Source organism: Thalassophryne amazonica, chromosome 1, assembly GCF_902500255.1.
Source record: "Thalassophryne amazonica chromosome 1, fThaAma1.1, whole genome shotgun sequence".
NCBI lineage: Eukaryota > Metazoa > Chordata > Actinopteri > Batrachoidiformes > Batrachoididae > Thalassophryne > Thalassophryne amazonica.
Window position 1 is genome coordinate 59,014,870 of NC_047103.1, and position 22,209 is coordinate 59,037,078.

The 22,209-nt window shown below is 39.0% G+C and overlaps 2 protein-coding genes across 3 annotated transcripts; both read right to left on the reverse strand.

Annotated features, from left to right (window-relative positions):
- Nucleotides 1-1,401: 1,401 nt before the first annotated feature.
- On the reverse strand, nucleotides 1,402-11,394 carry LOC117510716 (GTPase IMAP family member 9). Of its 2 annotated transcripts, XM_034170550.1 has the most exons (3): nucleotides 11,276-11,394; nucleotides 7,126-7,914; nucleotides 1,402-3,854 (listed from the first exon to the last, which is right to left on the reverse strand). In XM_034170550.1, the coding sequence occupies exons 1-3, from the start codon at nucleotides 11,304-11,306 to the stop codon at nucleotides 3,850-3,852; spliced, it is 825 nt and encodes a 274-aa protein (XP_034026441.1). In that variant the 5' UTR covers nucleotides 11,307-11,394; the 3' UTR covers nucleotides 1,402-3,849. The 2 variants fall into 2 exon arrangements, with proteins under 2 accessions (XP_034026441.1, XP_034026433.1); XM_034170542.1 differs by lacking the exon at nucleotides 1,402-3,854 and having other exon boundaries at nucleotides 7,118-7,914.
- Nucleotides 11,395-11,786: 392 nt separating this feature from the next.
- Nucleotides 11,787-22,152, reverse strand: chmp4c (charged multivesicular body protein 4C). The gene is made up of 5 exons (XM_034170597.1): nucleotides 21,779-22,152; nucleotides 21,344-21,521; nucleotides 16,016-16,124; nucleotides 13,288-13,414; nucleotides 11,787-12,274 (listed from the first exon to the last, which is right to left on the reverse strand). The coding sequence occupies exons 1-5, from the start codon at nucleotides 21,996-21,998 to the stop codon at nucleotides 12,213-12,215; spliced, it is 696 nt and encodes a 231-aa protein (XP_034026488.1). The 5' UTR covers nucleotides 21,999-22,152; the 3' UTR covers nucleotides 11,787-12,212.
- Between the last annotated feature and the right edge of the window lie 57 nt (nucleotides 22,153-22,209).

A 22,209-nucleotide genomic window follows, 5' to 3' on the forward strand; every position in this document is an offset into this window, starting at 1 on the left:
AGCCACAAGAGCAAATATACGAAAAAAAAAACTCAGAGATATTAATCATGTGTAAATATTTCAGCAGGAACTAGATACAAATGCTGGACAGAGACTCAAGTAAACTGAAACAAGTTATGAATAGCAGGGAGTGTTTTTTGCCTTAAATATGTAATGTTCTTCATATGCATGTTAACATGCACATCATATGCACACATGGTTTGTCACTGATCCCACATTTGGCTTGTGATGATTTCATACATTTGTCCAGCTTTTCATAAAAAACATGCCTTTTTGACAAGTGTTACTCATTTCATGTTGCCTTAAAATAATTTCAAATTGCCATGACATGTATAGATCAAATGTACATGAAATTTTTGCCGACTCTGGGTCAAATACTTTTTTTTTTTGGGGGGGGGGGTTGATGAAACTGCATGGGGCAGCATAACAAGACAGATAATTACCAGTACTCTGACAAGAGCCAATCACAGACCTGCTGAAGTTTGCATCACAACCATTGGACGGATCCAACTGTGTGAGACAACCTAAACTGGACCACAATGAAGTTGGAGTAATACTGGAGTCAATCTGACACCTGCACTGATTGTCCTTTGTTGTCAGCAGGACATCTCAAATGGTCATGAACTGATTTCTATGAAATTTGGTGACGGGACGGGCCTTTGGTTAAGGAAGCAGTGATGACTTTTTACTGCAGATCCAGATCATGAGCTGGATGTTGCCTTTGATCTTTTTTCCCCCAATTGCTTTGATCTTTATTACTGAACTAATCAGCAACTATGATTATAGTATCAAATAAATCAGGACCTTTGACAGACAGGTGGATGAATGAACAGTAATGAACAACCTCCTCTGCGAGGTCAGAGATAAACATTCAGGATCAGAAACAAACATCAAAGATGACAGATCAGTAACAAATGGATCAGGATCAAAGATACTGATCACTTAATTTATCATGTCATGATTACAAAAGTAAATGGAACAATTCCAACAAAAACAACCTCCTCAGCGATGTTCAAAGGGTTAGGGTTAGGGTTAAGAGTTTGATAATCCTCTCCTTTGTTTCAATTGACATCTCTCGTGTTGGAGCCATGATTCATGTCAGTCCACTTGGTGCAACAGCTCTCCAAGGTGTGATCACTCCTTTTTAGATGCAGACTAACGAGCAGATCTGGTTTGATGCAGGTGTTAGTTTTGGGGATGAAAATTTACAAGGTGATTCCATAATTTATTCCTCAGAATTGAGTGAGTCCATATTTTTTTCCCTCTGCTTGGTCTAAAAAAGTAACCGTTACTGACTGCCACAATTATTTCTTCTGATTTCTTATAGTCTTTCTTAAAGCCAGAAAGTTGCCATTTAAAATGACTTTAGTTTTGTGTCATGTCTGTGATCTGCTTTTTTTCTACAAAATTAAACAACTGAATGAACATCCTCCGAGGCCGGTGATTCAATAATTATTGCCAGGGGTTGTACTAGGGTGTGGCTAGAAGAGCTGCTGTACGCTGTGTTAGTTCAGGTTCGGCACAAACAGGCAGACTTTCACGTGGACATTTCCTGGAAAACTGACACTTCTTGCTCGCTTTTGTTTAGCCGCTGTGCAGACATGTGACCTGACGGTGTCTACGATCTGGCCTTTTTCAAAGCAAACATTTGTTTTGATAGAGCAAGGACAACACCCCGATGCTTTTGTCCCACTCAACACCTCAGAGTTAATCTGTCCTGCAAACGTGTTGCCAGTACAAACTGTAGGGGACAATCTGTGACAAGCTCCCAAAGCAAGCACACAACAATCTCTGTGAGTACAAACTGAAAATTTCAACCTTATCTTAAAATAATCTCAAAACTAAAGTATGGTATTATCCAGGCTGTCTGTTGCCAGAATATTCGTCACATCTGTACCAAACGTGCCATGAAGAGAGAAATAAAGCATATTGCATCGGCCTATAAGTCACATTTGTTTTTGAACCGTGGTGTGGCTGCTTCGCGCAATGAGAAGCAAAATGAATTTAATCAGCGCATTATTTATTTATAATGCAAATATTGGGGAGCAGAAGCTAACAAGGTAATTAATGTTACTGTCCAAAGCAAAAGGACATGAGCGTAAACTGCATCTTGTCGCCACTGAAAAGACACTAAACGTATGCATACTTAACTCACTAAATGCAATTAAATGTTTTAAAAGTCCTATACATTTTTAAGACATTATAATTATCCTTACTTTAGCCTAGGCATCCTCCTCGTTGTGGTTCTGGCTGTCTCTCAAACTGTAAACAAGAGGAGTGCCAAGTAGTGTGAAATTGTATGTCACTACAAAAAGTCCTTTAAGCCTAACCTAAATTATTAAATCTATGTGATTCATCCACTTTGTCATCAGGAAACATTTAACATTGGGCAAGATCATTATGTAACCATGGTAATGCTTGCTGATGTCAGCCTGTGACTGCAGGGATTTTCCTCAAGCCAACCCACTGTTTGTGTCCTCTGTCATTTGTCTTTGTAGTTCCTCATTAACTCCATTTCACTATCGTGGCAACTACACTGACATACTACATCTACTCCACATTATTACACCAATTTTACATTACCATTATAACTAAAGAGGCACTCAGTATAGCGCATGCCTGAGCCAAAGCACAACATGCCTTTCAACTGTCAATTATATGAACCACAACAGGCAGTCCAATGCTTTGACCTCTAAACTGATAAACTACCCAAAACTGCTCGACTTCAAAGGTCCTAGAAATAATTCAGGGTTGCTAAAGCACCAGCATCTCAGCCCGAAACACCGGCTTCCCTTCTGCCGTGTTTGTTTCCAGCTGTTCTTCCTTATTTATTACAGACGCCCAGTGTCCTTTTGGACTGCAACAATCATATAACCTTTCCTAGCATGACATACTAACACTCTATCAATTTTTTTTCCTTTTCCCCCATGTGGCTGATGCAGGATAGCATCACTAAAACTATCATGTAAATCAGTTATTATGACAAAAGAAAAAAAAATCTAACTAAAATGAAACAATGTAACAATTCCCCCACTCCCACCCGCCCCTTTGGTCTGGATCAAGAACACCTTCAAACTCAAGTAATACCAACATGAATTTTCCACAGATGAAACACAAAGTGGATTATGGATGGTTTGGTAAGATCAGCACGGCAACACAAATTCACAAATATTAGAAGATTTGCCAATATATGAAGATTGGAACAATCCATTTAGAGGAGACAAACAAACAAACAAACAAAACAAGGGCAAACTATTTAGAAGACAAGAAAAAGAACTGAGGAGCTTTACAACTGCACACTGAGTGTACATTAACAGTTCAGCATTAGAAAATTGTTTATAGGTTGCTCATAACAAATGAAAACTATAAAAATCAAGTTGCTTGATAGAAATAATGCAGAAAAAAAAAATCTGTATTCCTGTTCTGATTGTATCTGTCAACTGGACCATTCACGATGTAATCAAAATGGATGGCACTGCTGTCGTAGAACTTCCTACTTCCTTGTCGTAGACTAAAATAATTTTGTCCTGTTACAACACAACCCTGATGATACAAACACACCTAAGAACAGCCTTAAAGTAAAGTTCAAAACATATTTACTGCAGCAGAACACTAAACTCTAAACAGCATTACAATGAGACTACATTTAATTGTTAGCGTTAAAATCATATGGGAAGATAAAGGCACAAAACAAAAACGCACACAAATCTCTGATCAAAAACTAAATAAATAATCACATTCAGTATTTCACACCTGTTTGTGTGAAAGAAAAAAACTTTGCTGTCAGCGCAGTGAGGCACAGGCTCCATTAGTCTGAGTTTAGAGGCTCCATGGGTCAAGAATGTATGGTTAATCTAGAATCAAACACAAACTGTGTTAATAATACAGATTACAGTTATCACACACAGCAAGAATAATTGCTTTATGTATCTTGGTTTGTCGTTCCTGGATATTAATTATACAAAGTAGGGGCATGATGGCATGAAACAAGGGTGCAATAGAAATATCAGGAAAATTGTAAGTATGTATGCTGTACAAATGTTGCCATTTTTAAACCCATTTACACCAGGTTTAAACAAAAAACCTATGTGGTATTTTCCAGGATTTTGCAATTTTTCAAAAAAGTAACACCTTGATTCTGTTATCTATAATAAAAGGACAAATTCACTTTTTTACAGCCTTTGTCATATTAAAACATCTTTTGCACTCACACCTCTGAATGTTCTACTCATCTTTGACAATATGGGAGCAGAGCTTTAAATGATCTCAAACTGTTTTTCTGACCCTTAATAGTGCACAGTACAGTTATTTTAATGCTCTTTAAATGTGCTTAACTGAATTAAAGTGTTATGATTACATGTTTTCATACAACATATGCTGGTCATCTATGTACTACTAAACCTCTGAGACTGTTTGTTTACTTGTAATAAAATACAGCAAAAAGCATGTGCAACAGCAAAGTAAAGTTGTATGCAAAAGTTTGGGCACCCCTGATAATTTTCATGATATTCCTTTATAAAATCATTGGTTGTTTGGATCAGCAATTTCAGTTAAATATATCATATACCAGACAAACACAGTGATATCTGAGAACTGAAATGAAGTTTATAGGATTTACAGAAAGTGTACAATAATTCTTGAAACTAAATTAGGCAGGTACATAAATTTGGGCATCCCAACAGAAAAATCCTCCTTTTGCAGAAATAACAGCCTCTAAATGCTTCCTATAGCTTCCAATGAGAATCTGGATTTTGGTTGAAGGTATTGTGGACCATTCTTCTTTACAAAACATCTCAGGTTTGTTGGTTTCCGAGCATGGACAGCCCACTTAAAATCACACCACAGATTTTCAATAATATTCAGGTCTGGGGACTGAGATGGCCATTCCAGGACGTTGTACTTGTTCCTCTGCATGAAAATTCTGTAAGGTATATCTTCTATTATACATTCTAAATCTAAGGTGGAACTCTACTAGTATATACTGAGGTACACCTAAATATCTAAAAAAAATAAATAAATAAAAAAAGAGAGCAGAGCCACTTAGGTGCCTGGTCTTGAGAACCAGGGATGGTAGGTTGAAAAGGCACGAATGCCTTAGTAGATTTTGAGCAGTGGTCGTTGTCTTATTGAAAGATCCAGCCCCGGTGCAACTTCAACTTTGTCACTGATTCATGAACATTGTTCTCAGGAATCTGCTGATATTGACTGGAATCCGAGTGACCCTCAACTTTAATAAGATTCTCAGTACCTGCACTGGCAACTCAGCCACACAGCATGATGGAACCACCTCCAAATTTTACTGTAGGTAGCAAGCGTTTTTCTTGGAATGCTGTGTTCTTTTTCAGCCATGCATGCCACCCCTTGTTATGTCCAAATAACTCAATTTTATTTTCGTCAGTCCACAGCACCTTATTCCAAAATGAAGCTAGCTTGTCCAAATGTGCTTTAGCATACGTCAAGCGACTCTGTGGTGTGTACACAGAAAAGGCTTCCTCTGCATTACAGCATCATAGAGCATCTCTTTGTGCAAAGTGCGCTGTATAGTTGAACGATGCACAGAGATACTATCTGCAGCAAGATCATGTTGTAGGTCTTTAGAGCAGGTCTATGGGTTGACTATGACTGTTCTCACCATCCTTTGCTTCAGCTTATCTGAGATTTTTCTTGGCCTGCCACTATGGGCCTTAACTAGTACTTTGCCTGCGGTCTTCCATTTCCTCACTATGTTCCTCACAGTGGAAACTGATGGCTGAAATCTCTGAGATAGCCGAGATAGCTTTTTGTATCCTTCCCCTAAACCATGATGTTGAACAATCTTTGTTTTCAGGTCATTTGAGAGTTGTTTAGGGACTCCCATGTTGCCACTCATTAGAAGAGATGCAAAGAGGGGAAACATTTGCAAATCACCTTAAATACCCTTTCTCATGACTGGATTCACCTGTGTTAAGAGGTCAAGGGTCAATGAGCTTACCAAACCAATTTTGTGTTCCAATAATTAGTGCTAAATGTATTCAAATCAATAAAATGACAAGGGTGCCCAAATTTATGCACCTGCCTAATTTTGTTTAAATAATTATTGCACACTTTCTGTAAATACTAAAAACTTCATTTCATTTCTCAAATATCAGTGTCTTCGTCTGCTATATGATATATTTAACTAAAATTTCTGATCCAGACAACCAATGATTTATAAAGGAAAATCATGAAAATTATCAGGGGTGCCCAAACTTTTTCATACAACTGTATATCAGAATCTGGTATCCTGAATGAGAACAGAAACAGAAAATAAGTTTTGTTCAAATCTGCCAAGGGACTCACAATTTAGTGTTGTTTTTCTACACTGTATGGGCTTTTCCATTATTGAAAAATTGGTGATACTGTGTTATTATTAAGTTATACTGAATCTCTTTGGTTTCAATTTTAAAATTGATTCCCATCATACAGTCCATATCACTTAAATTTTTGTATACATATAAGAAGCATTATCGTCTTCTTCTCAGGGTTTTTTTCTGACACATTGCTGGACACAAGCAGCAACATGTCATCACAGTGCACACTGGTCCACTGGCTTCAGTCCATCACTCCGAGACCTACAGTATTCTGATCTGGCCAGGGTACCACAGAGATCTCAGCCTGGTTGTCCAATGTGTGTTGTGATGAATGAAAGGAAAAATATTAAGACACACAATTTTAAACCTATAATCCCTTTTTTTTATTTAATATAAACAGGTATATTAGAAAAAAATACAGAGATGGCCATAATTTCTTAAGACATTTGGTACCACTAATGTTAACAATTTAAAAAGTAGGGTGTTAACATGATTTTGTTGGTACATATTTTGAGTGTGCAGTGTGTTTTTAGCTGCTGGGACAGCTGTGCCACTCACTCTCATGGATTAAGTTCCTAAACCAATTTTTCAAAAAAAAAAAAAAAAAAAAAGATTTTGGATTTTTGAAAAGGTGTTGTGAAAGGTGAGTACAGCACTCAAAGACATGACTGCTAATAATTTCTTAATAGGACTATGGTTGTAGAAATGCTTTAACTGACAAATACTATAAGAATTTACGAATTTTCTGAGACTTCACGGAGGTTTTCTTTTGAGCAAACACAAATAAATTACTCACTAGAAATGGATTCCACCTCCATGGCCGTGGCCAAACCCAAGCCAGAGTTCTGTTTGGGTCGGGCTCCCAGCTCTCGTCCCTCTCTGTTCATGACTGCAGATGGGTTCTGGTTCTCATCCAGCGGTTTCTTCTCCTTCTCTGTCTTGAAGAAGCCTCCCTCCTCTGCCACCATCTTCTCCACCTTCTCCATTAAGCGTCCCACCTGGGGATGCTCCCCGAATGTGCAGTTATCAATGACAAAGTACCTGCGCTTACACTTGTCCAGCACCCACCGAAGCTCCTTGCCTTCCCTGTGAATGTAGCGTTCGATGGGAATGGTCCTCAACACCTCAGCCCATGTGAATACCACAATGGTGTGATTCCACACAGACTCCCCGAAGAGGCTCACGTGCTCTTCAATGCGAGAGCGGTCCACCTCTGTGAACATGCCTACAGGGATGGTCAGCAAGAAGGCGTGGGGACCTGGAGGACAAAGGGATGCACCTCTCACAATCTCCTTCTGGTAGGGCTGTGGTGTATCCTGGACAGAGAACCAGCCTGGAGTGTCCACCACAATCACCTTCCGTTCCTGGACTTCAGTTTCTCTCTTAACACAAAATTCTGCTGCTCTCTCCAAGCGAAACTCCTCTCGTCCTAAAATGGTGTTGGCTGTCAGGCTCTTCCCTGGCCACCTCCAGCCCAGTACCACTAAACGAATTTCACACAGACGGTTGTTGACCTGGGCTTCATCTGCAGTGTTTGCAGACCCCACTTCTGGATCAGAGGCTTCAGCTGCTGGTTTCAATGAATCTTAAATAAACAAATACATAAATAAAATCAATGTTGGAATTGGATACATAGGTGTGTCAAACAAGATGACCATATTCTGATCTGGGACAGTAAAATACACAGGTAATGATGTATCAAAGATAACTTTCCTGAATGACCAGAAAATATGCACACCTGTTCATTGGAATGTATCCCAAATATAATGTTAGGAATATTAACTTTGTGGGATGAACAATGTGCACTTATTGTTGACACAAAGTCCTCAATCCATCTATTTTCTATACCCACTTACTCCAGTTAACAGTCACGGGGGTGCTGGAGCCTAACCCAGCAATCATAGGGCATGAGGTGGGATACATCCTGGACAGAACGCCAGTCTGTGGCAGAACCACATATAGACAGACAAACACGTTCACACGCACACCTACGGTCAATTTAATGGTTGTACAGCTGTTCATTCCATGACAGTGTTTGTCCTTCAGTGACCTCCACTTCTTGATCCCATCATCAACCTCGAAACTAACGTTACATGCAGTTTCGCTCCATGAATTGCTGGGTCATTTGAGCATCTTTGTTGTTTTGTCAACACAGTGTTGTAAAGGTGGTCATATCTGTGGACTTTCTCTGCCAAAGGTTCCTCTACTTTATCCATGATCTGAATGTAATCACCAGGTGCACTGCAAATGCTTTAAAATATGACTAGAGATGAGGGATTGAAACCGGAAAAGTGACCAATCACAGCTCATGTGGCCACCGCCGTTTCGACATGCAGTTTGAATTTTTGGAAGGTGCACATCAGACTAAGGAGAATAGCTCAGAGAGGGTTTGTAATGACGCAGATACAGATACAGAGTAGCATAAATTGAGCTTAAGAGTTGTGTGGTGCACTATTATTCAGATGGTTGGTGGACAGCAGTGAGTTGGTTTCTGAGAGAGTTTTTGTATGTACTTATGATCCAAGTTTTATTGTGGATCCCACTGTACAGTTTGACAAATGAGGTCTCTGGTGACCTCTATTAGCTTGTTGTAAAAACATAAACAGTATGAAGACTGTGAACAAAAGCTGAGTAGAATCTGACAGGACTGTTGTGTTTGTACTACATTACACTGTAAAGGTGTAATGTATAGTGGCCCTCTATACCTTTAACGTAAGTTGGCCCTTAGATTCACTGTCAACTCCATTACACTTAACTTGCAATGTCTTACAGGCAGTTTATCTGTTGCCGAATAATGTGTTTTGCCTCTGTGAACTGGACAGTCATTCACAAACAGCCTCCAAGTGTGACATAAGAAAAAACTGTGAGATGACTCAGCAGGTGTCAATACAACGTTAATACACTGCATTCTCTTATACAACCCCTGGCAAAAATTATGGAATCACCGGCCTCGGAGGATGTTCATTCAGTTGTTTAATTTTGTAGAAAAAAAGCAGATCACAGACATGACACAAAACTAAAGTCATTTCAAATGGCAACTTTCTGGCTTTAAGAAACACTATAAGAAATCAAGAAAAAAGATTGTGGCAGTCAGTAATGGTTACTTTTTTAGACCAAGCAGAGGAAAAAAATATGGAATCACTCAATTCTGAGGAAAAAATTATGGAATCACCCTGTAAATTTTCATCCCCAAAACTAACACCTGCATCATATCAGATCTGCTCGTTAGTCTGCATCTAAAAAAGGAGTGAACACACCTTGGAGAGCTGTTGCACCAAGTGGACTGACATGAATCATGGCTCCAACACGAGATATGTCAATTGAAACAAAGGAGAGGATTATCAAACTCTTAAAAGAGAGTAAATCATCATGCAATGCTGCAAAAGATGTTGGTTGTTCACAGTCAGCTGTGTCTAAACTCTGGACCAAATACAAACAACATGAGAAGGTTGTTAAAGGCAAACATACTGGTAGACCAAGGAAGACATCAAAGCGTCAAGACATTAAAGCAATATGTCTCAAAAATTGAAAAATGCACAACAAAACAAATGAGGAACGAATGGGAGGAAACTGGAGTCAACGTCTGTGACCGAACTGTAAGAAACCGCCTAATGGAAATGGGATTTACATACAGAAAAGCTAAACGAAAGCCATCATTAACACCTAAACAGAAAAAAAAACAAGGTTACAATGGGCTAAGGAAAAGCAATCGTGGACTGTGGATGACTGGATGAAAGTCATATTCAGTGATGAATCTCGAATCTGCATTGGGCAAGGTGATGATGCTGGAACTTTTGTTTGGTGCCGTTCCAATGAGATTTATAAAGATGACTGCCTGAAGAGAACATGTAAATTTCCACAGTCACTGATGATATGGGGTTGCATGTCAGGTAAAGGCACTGGGGAGATGGCTGTCATTACATCATCAATAAATGCACAAGTTTACGTTGATATTTTGGACAATTGAAAGGATGTTTGGGGATAATGAAATCATTTTTCAAGATGATAATGCATCTTGCCATAGAGCAAAAACTGCGAAAACATTCCTTGCAAGAAGACACGTAGGGTCAATGTCATGGCATAGGGTCAATGTCAACGAGCAGATCTGATTTGATGCAGGTGTTAGTTTTGAGGATGAAAATTTACAGGGTGATTCCATAATTTTTTCCTCAGAATTGAGTGATTCCATATTTTTTTCCTCTGTTTGGTCTAAAAAAGTAACCGTTACTGACTGCCATAATATTTTTTTCTTGATTTCTTCTAGTGTTTCTTAAAGCCAGAAAGTTGCCCTTTGAAATGACTTTAGTTTTGTGTCATGTCTGTGATCTGCTTTTTTTCTACAAAATTAAGCAACTGAATGAACATCCTCTGAGGCCGGTGATTCCATAATTTTTGCCAGGGGTTGTATTTTGTAAACTACTGTTAAAACAGAAACTGCCCTGTAATTCGTGACATCGGATACACTTCCATTTTACTTGTAAAAGTTTCCTTGGCTGTTCCCTTGTTTGAACCAGGAACCTTCTGCACTGAGGTCAAGCGCACTTAACCACCCCGTAAATTTAATTCATCAGGGTCAACACCATAACAATAGTGTGCGACGATACAAACATAACAAGAGTGAGAGTATTTAGATGTTTGAAGTTTCCCATAATAATGGTTATTACGTTAGCCAACAAGCTAACCACGTTGACACGTTCCAGAACGTGAAAGTAAAAACTTTTGAGTTAACCGAAGTTTAAACACCAATTAAATAAGTTGAGTGTTATGTTGTTAAACATAACAGATATACATATAATACGCATCGTACTAGTCTCATTCCGACAAAGACGTGTCACAGTTATAAAGTCATTTGTTAAGCCTGGAAACCGCCTAAATTTTGCGCCAAATTGAAGTCTTTGTCTTACAATTCGTAATACACCGCTTTAAAGTTGTAATAACGCGCTTACCTGCCGTCTGCGGTGCTGCTGTTGGGTCCATTTTATTACTTCACAGTTGTTCGCCTGAAAAGTCTAAGTCTTTCAGTAGCTAATGTTCACCAGCGATCAACTTCCTGTCATGTAGTTGGCCGAAGTATCGTCAAGCTGCATGTTTTGAACACTCCTTTGCCATAACTTTCAAAATAAAATCGTTGCGGAAATATCAAAGTAAAAGGCTAAATCAACGAGTCTTCGAAATAAAACTTACCACTAGGAACTTTGAAAGACGCTTGTGTAACAAAAAAATAAATAAATAAATAAATGGATAAAAAATTAACTGTTAAGTGTAATGTTAGGCAACTAAGCATCGGTGAAGTGTTTTTCATAGCTGACGTTTTTTGTTTTTTTTGTAAGATTACACCAGAAAATATGATCTGGCTGCAGTGAAAACTTTTTCAGCATTAAATGTCACTTCACTCTTTTGACCAATGAGGCCTTTGACGTTTCAACTGTAGAAAAAAAAATGCAATTTATTCACACATTAATATAAATCTGAGTTTATTTACAGCTGTATTAAATACAATAATACACTTTTTCCAATGGTAAGAGCAGATAAAAACAGCATGCTCATAATGTTGATTACATCTGTATAGTAGACTCTGAGGGAGCCAGGTAACAATGGTTCCAGAATAAAAGGCAAGTGAAGACAGAAAAAAAAAAAAATGAAGACACGCAACAATAAGTCCACAGGTGTAATTTCATAATTGCTTGTCTTAGATTTTTACTTTCTTGAAGAAAAAAATAATTAACTTTAAAACTAGCATTATAAAATTCTAAACAAAGGTTGTTACAACACAATAAAATGTCCATTTTCCCTAAAGAAACCCCACAAAATAGAAAAGGCTTAAAAATATTCATGTAGATTGTGAATGCTGCTTTCAATCACAGAAAGACGGCCTTCATGGAATCAATTTGCCCACGAAGCCAGCATACGCATGTCGTCATCATCCTCAACCCTTTTCTTGGTAGCTGTAAAAGAAAAAAATGGGGGTACAGCAAGATGATGTCATTATTATTAAAATATTCCAGGGTTAATCCTCAGTGAGTCACAAGTTCTATTCTTAAAGAACAAATACAACAATTTAAAAGGACTAATAATTTAGTCTACAAATACCTCAAGTTATTTCTTCAAATACATTGGGTAAAGTAAGTATTGAACATATTTTTCTCTGTAAATATATTTCTCAAGGTGCTATTGTCATGAAATTTTCAACAAATGTCGGTAACAACCCAAGTAATCCATGGAAAGAAACCAAAACAAATAAGTACAGAAATTAAGTGATGTGTAATAAATGGAACAACAAGGTTGTGAAGATCTCGAAAGCACTTTGCTTTTACCCATCATGAGATGTTTCTTGTGTGACACCTTGGTAAGGACACACCTTTTTATAGGCCATCATTTGGGACTGAACCATCTGATATTAATATGCCCTAGCAAGGGGCAGGATTGATTTCTAATTACTGATATATTTCAGCTGGTGTCTCGGCTTTCCATGCCTATGGATGGCTATGGTTTGATTTCTTTATATGTCTGGATTACTTGGGTCGATACAGACATCTGGTGAAACTTTAATGTCAATAGTTCCTTTAGAAAAACATATACTGAGAAAATGGTGACGTGTTCTATACTTATTTTACCCGATGTAGCTTCTACTGAAGAACTGTCAAATACTCTGAAGCTATTCAACTTTAACTGAGATGCAAATGATCTCTGGAATGCTTGAAGCAGTTGCAAATATAATGCTTACAAAATCCATATAGTTTAATTAGAACCATGACTTGATTATTTAAATTTTTATGTGCAACTGACGAGTAGCAAAATACAGCCGTCAACCAGCCGCTTGTATTTTTGCCCAGCTTTGTGAATCTGAGGTTTATTTATAAATCTCAGTTTGTTGATGAAACTGGGAAAACTGGTGGGTGTAATCGGATCAGCATTAGCCATGGTGACTTTTACCAGGACCATGCACTGCTGCACCTACTTGCACGGTGACTTGGATGACTTGGATGTGCTGAAGGCAGCTTGATGGTGGGAACGCTGGGCATGTCCAACATGTTTTTCTCCAGATCCTCCCGCTCCAACTCTTCCAACTCTGCCAAAAGCTCATCCTTAAAAATATAAACAGGATACAATAAAGCAGTTTGATTATTTTTAGCATAACAACAAGTATTGATAGGGTTGTAATGATTATTGTATCTAATTTGACATTTACCTTTACAATTAATCACATAATTTTAAAATGTGAAATTTATGAGGAGGAACACCATACTTGTTTTGACCAGTCACAATTTAAGGTTCAAACAACTTGCGGTAATGTGCAGCAAAGTGCACCCAATTTAACAGGCTGTAACATTCAACATTTTATCTTCAATTACAACTGACTTGAAAGTTTTGACATTTTTCTGTTGAGCATTTTGTACTGCTTGCCTTAAGCCAGCATCCCATTGCCAATATTTGACACCCAACTGTGGACATTTTATGTCGAGGAGTGGGGAGAACTGATACCCAATTGAAGCCTGAAAACTGGTATATTATGTGTTAAAAGGCACATTGTAGAACATGTATCTTTTAAGATGTTTTTTTTATTTTATGGGTGCAACTTGAAATACTGATCATTGCTCTGGCAAAAACACAGATATCACACACAGCCACACACAATACAAAATATAGATCAAAAGGGCTTTTCAATGTTAAAACAAAATATCCACTAAATCCGCAATACGGATCAGATGCAGCTCAAACTTAGTCTCTTCATTGAGAGTGCCAGTTTACACCTCATTGTCACAATGAGAGTGACTGAGGCAGCTTTGATTGAGATATAATGCAAAATGTACACTAAACGGGCTTTTAAATATTACATTCAAATGTCCACAAAATCCACAATCCACATCAGATCCGGATCAAACTTGGTCAGGCAATAGTGAGTGCCAGTCTGTACCTCACTTTCAGACATGAGCATGGGGCACATTTGATTAAGATATAATGTAAAATATACATCAAAACAGGTTTTCAATGTTAAATTTAAATGGCCGCAAAATCTGTATTCAGATCAGACCTGGATCAAACTTTGTCAGTTGATAAAGGATACCATTGCCTTCTGAATTTTATAGTATTTTTGAAAGTAATGTTTGCTATTCTGATAGGCCTGGATGGTTCCTCTCAAAATACACAGGGGTCCTTTTGATTACTTTCACAATGTTGTTGACAGATGGTGATATTTTTTAAATATGTAATGTCTGTAGACAATAGAAAAGACTGTTTTTTAGTGCAACTTGGTCAAATGTCAGTTTGTTAATAGTTTTTATATTGATAGTAAATTTCACATGGATGTTTGGAACAGGTTTATATGATTATAGCAGTGATTTTCAACCTTTTTTGAGCCGCGGCACCCTTTTTATATTTACAAAATCCTGCGGCACACCACCAACCAAAATAATATTATAATTCTATTTCTTCTGGTTTTGCGCAAAACCCAATTATCGCAATAGAAAATTGATACAGAAAACACCGCATTTCGAAAATCCTCAAGCATTTTGCGCTGTGATCTCAAGTGTTTTTATTAGACGTGTCGTCACTTTTATTCAGAATAACCTGCCACTCTAATATTCACGGAGTGCAGAGGCTGCCTTCAGCGAACCCAGTTGTGAGCGAGAAGGCCCAAGTCTGACCACGGTGACATCAACGGAGTTCAGGCCGCCTTCCCCGCACACCTCCACAGCCAACGCGGTTTCTCCTTCCCCAGAGGAGCCATGCTCCGTGAGCAGCTGAGATTCACGCTGTAGTCAGCAACCCGTAACCATGGAGACGCACAACGCTATGTGCGCAAGTATGTCTATTATACTATAGTACAGTGCTTTGCTGCCATCTACTGGAATAAAAGAGCATTACATCATCTGCCACACTATTACAGCACATACATCCGATAATGGTGATATTTGATAATTGCCCACGGCACCCCTGACGATCGATCACGGCACCCCGGTTGAGAATCACTGGATTATAGTACCACATTTACCATACTATAAAAGGCACACCTGTTACAAAACAAAAGCACCTCTTGAAGAGGTACAAACCTTACATAATTCACACCAGAGTATGTTACACCTTTTTGCTGTATTATCAGCTCTTTAATTTCGCATTTTTGTGCACCACTGTAGTGTACTTTTGCTGTTCCCAAAACAGAGATATCTCCCTCCCAACTCTTCTGTACTTTGCTGCACGATGAAACCGTCTGATAAGACCGATGATTAACTCATTGAGTGCCAGCCATTTTCAAAGTTCAAAACATTCCAGTGCCAGGATTTCATCAGCATTTGAGTGTTTTTTCAAGACCCATAGAACATTGAGTTCTATGTCCATGTCAACAACAAACATACCACAAGAAAAGAAAAGAACAGAAATTGGCTCGATGACGCGTCTTTGGCGCGGGGCGTTACTATCGGAAAAGACGCGTCTTAGAGTCAATGGCATCGAGTGAGTTAAGTTGTGCACATATCATTCATCACAGAACCTACTGTGGACAAACTGTATCTGCATGAATTACAGACCAATTCCCATTTAAGTCAAAATGGGAGCCTTGCTACTGTCGAGACATGAAATCTGTAAAATGTGTAAAAAAAATTATAATTTTGCCTGGGAGGAACAGGGTTAAGACAGAAAGTCAGACTAAATGCCTGTAATATTTATCTTAAAAATAAAAATGTCTCAACCTCATCCACCATGTCTCCATAAGGTCTAGAGATTGCCTCGCTGATCTCCTGGGCCACATCCTGCTGCTCTGTGATGTCCTGCATCAGATCATCTATCTTATTAATATCCCTGAAAATGAGAGAAAAGACATAATATGGACACATGTCACAGATACGTCACTATAAAGACAACCTTAAGCATCTGAATCTTTACACACACAACAGTGGTCTTAGTGGCCACCCTGTGATAAGTAACAAGGCTTAAAGGACATGTTGCACCAAAATCATAACAATGCTGTTAGTGACCATCCGATGATCCACTGGGATTACTTTGTGCACTTCTGTGATCAGTTTCTGAGTATACGGCATTCGCAGCAAACAGCTATGGAGATGTCTGAAAACAAACTACTCGTGAGTACTGTGTTTCCGACAAGTGACGTCACTACTAGAAGCGTTTCAGCATGTGCTTCAATGGAATGTAGCTGATAACATTAAGAACGGAGGCACAGATTAATTTCAAAATTTACATAAGTGTGATGTGTTATGATGACTTGCTTTGTAAGTGAAAACTGTTCATTTTGATGCAGTCACTGTAAAAGCTGCAACTCTGTGAAGGTTTCTGTTCACCTGCATGGCCATGAGTCATAAATGCAGTCTGTCAATAACCATCTCAGCTCCAGCTTTGTACATCAACTGAGAAAAACAGTCTTGGAGACATTCCTTTTCGCAGCAAGCTGAGAGGAGCAAGGAGCAGCAGCGGCACGCACGCACGCACGCACGCACACACACACACACACACACACACACACACACACACACACACACACACACACACACACACACTCCTCAAAGCAAAAAAATAAATTAATTAAATTAAATAATAAAATAAAAAAAGCTTGCCACAAAACACAAAAGGGGTAAAATCCTTAACATGTCAGACTCAGTGTTATATTGTTTTCCAAATGTAAACTCCACACGAACGAAGAAGCGCACGTGTGTGCGCACAAAGCCAGCTCCAGCTTGGACTCTCTCACAATCATGGCACATTAAATAACGTCCATTGATTCCTGGAAATAATATATTTTGACTTTTTCAAATGTAACAAATTCATCTCCATGTCCGGGCAGTCTGTTAAAAACGGTGTCAGATGTCCCGACGTCCACAGCTTCAGTAAACCAGCATCCACACAAACAGCGTGTCACCAAACTTTAGGCTCCAAAATCTGACACTGAAAAGGTGAAGCGTGTCAGCTCCGCTCTGTAAATCCAATCCAACACTTTCGAACGGCAGCTCAGAAGCTTTGTTTTCGGATGGAGCAGGTTCATTTCACTCTGTCAGTGAGTCACTGACATGATGACATGATGTTTCTGTTTTGCTAATAAGGACGTCACACACTAAAAAATGCTAAGGATTGCTGAGTGAGACGTGTTCTGGAAATGCACCTGCAAAAACTCAGCGTGAGAGGAATAAAATACATCAGAGATCACTAATTATTAGCACATACAGTAATGTTCAGAATAATAGTAGTACTATGTGACTAAAAAGATTAATCCAGGTTTTCAATATATTTCTTATTGTTACATGGGAAACAAGGTACCAGTAGATTCAGTAGATTCTCACAAATCCAACAAGACAAAGCATTCATGATATGCACACTCTTAAGGCTATGAAATTGGGCTATTAGTAAAAAAAAAAAGTAGAAAAGGGGGTGTTTACAATAATAGTAGCATCTGCTGTTCATGCTACAAACGCAAAATTATTATGTTCAAACTGCTTTTTTGTGCAATCCTGTGAATCACTAAACTAGTATTTAGTTGTATAACCACAGTTTTCATGATTTCTTCACATCTGCGAGGCATTAATTTTGTTGGTTTGGAATCAAGATTTTGCTTGTTAACTAGTGTGCTTGGGGTCATTGTCTTGTTGAAACACCCATTTCAAGGGCATGTCCTCTTCAGCATAAGGCAACATGACCTCTTCAAGTATTTTGACATATCCAAACTGATCCATGATACCTGGTATGCGATATATAAGCCCAACACCATAGTAGGAGAAACATGCCCATATCATAATGCTTGCACCACCATGCTTCACGGTCTTCACTGTGAACTGTGGCTTGAATTCAGAGTTTGGGGGTCGTCTCACAAACTGTCTGCGGCCCTTGGACCCAAAAAGACAATTTTACTCTCAACAGTACACAAAATATTCCTCCATTTCTCTTTAGGCCAGTTGATGTGTTCTTTGGCAAATTGTAACCTCTTCTGCACGTCTTTTATTTAACAGAGGGACTTTGCGGGGGATTCTTGCAAATAAATTAGCTTCACACAGGTGTCTTCTAACTGTCACAGCACTTACAGGTAACTCCAGACTGTCTTTGATCATCCTGGAGCTGATCAATGGGTGAGCCTTTGCCATTCTGGTTATTCTTCTATCCATTTTGATGGTTGTTTTCCGTTTTCTTTCACGCGTCTGTTTTTTTTTTTTTTGTCCATTTTAAAGCATTGGGGATCATAGTAGATGAATAGCCTATAATTTTTTGCACCTGCGTATAAGTTTTCCCCTCTCCAATCAACTTTTTAATCAAACTACGCTGTTCTTCTGAACAATGTCTTGAACATCCCATTTTCCTCAGGTTTTCAAAGAGAAAAGCATGTTCAACAGGTGCTGGCTTCATCCTTAAATAGGGGACACCTGATTCACACCTGTTTGTTCCACAAAACTGACGAACTCACTGACTGAATGCCACACTACTATTATTGTGAACACCCCCTTTTCTACTTTTTTGTATTAATAGCCCAATTTCATAGCTTTAAGAGTGTGCATATCATGAATGCTTGGTCTTGTTGGATTTGTGAAAATCTACTGAATCTACTGGTACCTTGTTTCCCATGTAACAATAGGAAATATACTCAAAACCTGGATTAATCTTTTTAGTCACATAGCACTACTATTATTCTGAAACTACTCTAAGTATTCACAGCCTTTGATCAATACTTTGTTGATGCACCTTTGGCAGAAATAACAGCCTCAAGCCTTCTTGAATATGATGCCAGAAGCTTGGCACACCTGTCTTTGGGCAGTTTTGTCCATTCCTCTTTGCAGCACCTCTCAAGCTCCATCAGGTTGGATGGGGAGTGTCAGTGCACAGCCATTTTCAGATCTCTGCAGAGATGCTCAATCGGATTCAGGTTTGAGCTCTGGCTGGGCCACTCAAGGACATTCATAGAGTTGTACTGAAGACACTCCTTTGTGCTTAGGGTCATTGTCCTGCTGAAAGATGAACCACCCCTGTAGAAACATCTGAAGGATAATCAATGGAAACAGGATGCACCCAATGTCAATTTTAAGCTTCATGGCAAAGGCTGTGAATACTTACCTACTTTCTTAGTTTTTTTTTTTTTTTTTTTTTTTTGTAAATCTGGAAAATAACATTGTCATTATGGGGAATTGCGTGTAGAATTTTGAAGGAAAAAAAAAAAAGAATTTACTCCATGGCTTGTCCATTTCAGCAGATGAAAATTTCTGTCTAGCCTGAAGGTCTCGGTTTTGGAACAGGGGCTTCTTTCTTGGTCGGCACCCTCTCAGTCTATGGTGATGTAAAACTCACTTCACTGTTCCAATAATTCCCAGTTCATGGTAGGCCTGAGCCTAGGTGGTTCCTGAACATCCAAACCAATTTCCTCTCATCTGAAGGTGACAGTTTAGGTCTTCTTACAGACCTTGGCAAAGTACAATCGTTTGAACGGATGATTTTGGAATGTGCAGTTGTTCAGAAATGGTTCCAAAAGACCTTCCCAACTTGTGTAACTCTACAATTCTCCTGCTAAGATCTCCAGAGGTCCTTGGACTTTCCCATTGTTTGGAGTATTGATCAGTCCAGTGAGTGCTATCAAACACATCCTTGTTAGGCTGGCAAAGAAAAACAACTAGTTGTAGTCAATAATGATCACTACTGTGGAGTTAATAGGCCTTGAGACACTGTAGAACCTTCAGCATTGCTTATAAAAAGATTTAAGTCAACGTATGTATATATATGAGCATGTATGAATAATTCTGACCCTGTGTGGATTAGAGAAGATCCAAAATATATTCAAACTCGTGCACCCAATTGTTTTTTTTAAGTCATTAATGATGTATGCTGTACAATCATTCGACCCTGGAAAAAGAACAGCGCAATGATGTCTTTAAAAGCCCAAAACAACCATGACATTCATACCCATGATGACTATATGTCAACAGCCAACTACAACTGTATTTAAACTAATATATAAAAAGATGCCAGCAAAACATATCATATTATGCCAACATGTCCCAAATTGGGAGTTTCACTGATCCTCACCTATATCCATCAAAATCCAAAATTTTTCAAAGCTGAATGCAGTCGCTTATATCGGGTTACTGGCAGAACTATTGTAAAGCCATTCACTCACTGACTGCATTATGCCTGTACAAATATTGCATACAGTATGCAAATCTGCAAGATTCACAAATTTGACCATATACATATTCTAATGTGCACGTCCAAGACTATTTAAATGTCCAAACCTTTTCATACATTTCAGATAAATAAAAACACTCATCAGACCATTATGGGTGTCACCAACTCTGCTTGAGGATATCTACCCTGCATATTTTTTCAACTCTCCTTGTTCTAGTCACTGTTAATTAACTAAATCAGCTGTGATCAGCCAATCAAGAGCTAGGAGACAGACTCAACAGTTGTGATTGCAGCAAGGAGATGTGGAAAACATGCAGGGTAGATGCTATCCATGAGTGGAGTATGAAGGGTCAAAGCGATCAAAATTAATTGAAATACTGAATGTGGTAAATATGAACAAAGTAAAACATAGATTGTGGTAAAAATGAAAGCAGTAAAACTTTGTGGTAAAAAATCAAAAGGGTAAGACTGGACTTGATAAAAATGGAAGGTGCGAAGTACTGAACATGAAAATGAGTGACGTAAAAACCCCTTCATAACGGAGTACCTGGCCCTCCGCCTAACCCACGTAAGAGAAAGTAAACTGTACAGTTGTTGGACAGCTGAGACATCAGGTTTAGACCCTCTTTCCCAACACTGGAAGCACTGTGTGCTTCCAGAAATGGCAACCAGATCTGGAAGTGCAAAAGCCTCAATTTGTCCTGGCGTTTCCATTATGTGTAAACACATGCACTGCCAAATTGCCAATCACAGGAAAAATTCTGTACACCTTCTGTACCCAACGTTAAATTGTATTCCAAATTCATCCATCATCTGCTGTTTGGCCTTACATCATCAACACGAATCACTGCACAAGCCCAAATAAAGCAGTGTGTCATTGTTTTGTCAAACTGCCGATCCCTGCTGCTTACATGTTATCGTGGACCTTCTTCATTGCGCTGGCAGCATAGCCCATATTCTTCAGGACCTCCGTGTTGGTGTGCGAGTTCTCCAGAGCTTCCCTCTGGAACTCGATGGTGGACAGAGTGCCATCGATCTGGGTGAGCTGCTGCTCCAAACGCTTCTTCCTCTTCAAGGCCTGCAAGGCGGCTAAAACAGACGACAGATATTATGATTTCACACACACAGGTCTGAAGATGCAGTGTTTGGGCCTACACAATGAGGTTCCTCATGTTGTTGATTATTCTGTAATAAGAAACGCACAGGACTGTGAAATTTCACACACATGGAACTCAATCCTTTAGTATTCAGAAGTCACTGATTGTTCAGAGTTCTAGTCTGACTTGCTCTTAATGGCAGTATGATGTTACACCTGTAGGCCTTCTAAAAGTCCAAGGCAGACATACCCTTCTTGTTTTTGGTGCCGTGCCTCTTGGCGGTGAGGAGTTCCTGCTCGATTCTCTTCTCCAGGTACTCCTGTTTCTTGGTCAACATTTCCTCAGTTTCTCGGAGTTTGTTGATGGCCTCCTGAGGAGAAGGTCCTCCTGAACGTCCCCGGTGCTGTCCTGACCTCGAAGAACTCGATGAGCTCGGGCTGCTCTTGAATAATTTGGCGAGTTTGCTCATTTTCTTTCTTTATCGGCTTTTTGAGAGAACTGCGCAGGAATTAAAATCCAAAATAGGCCCTCGGAGCGTGTGGATAAGTCGTCGTGTTCCTACAGGCGGGTGTGTTCGCTGTCGGACGGATTTTCCAGCTTGACGACTTTGAGTACAACAACCAGCAACGCGCCTTTCCTGTTTCTATTTTTAACCACACCCTTTAGTTCCATCGCTTCTG

Bases quoted from the DNA above. Each gene is read 5' to 3' on its own strand.
- chmp4c (XM_034170597.1), bottom strand. From the start codon at position 21,998: ATGAGCAAACTCGCCAAATTATTCAAGAGCAGCCCGAGCTCATCGAGT. The intron at 16,125-21,343 runs GTAAGCAGCAGG...TCTCATTTTCAG, and splicing joins AAGAAGGTCCACGATAACAT to GGATATTAATAAGATAGATG. The intron at 12,275-13,287 runs GTAGGTGCAGCA...TTTCTTTTACAG, and splicing joins TCATCCAAGTCACCGTGCAA to CTACCAAGAAAAGGGTTGAG.
- LOC117510716 (XM_034170542.1), bottom strand. From the start codon at position 11,306: ATGGACCCAACAGCAGCACCGCAGACGGCAG. The intron at 7,915-11,275 runs GTAAGCGCGTTA...TGTTTATTTAAG, and splicing joins AGCAGCACCGCAGACGGCAG to ATTCATTGAAACCAGCAGCT.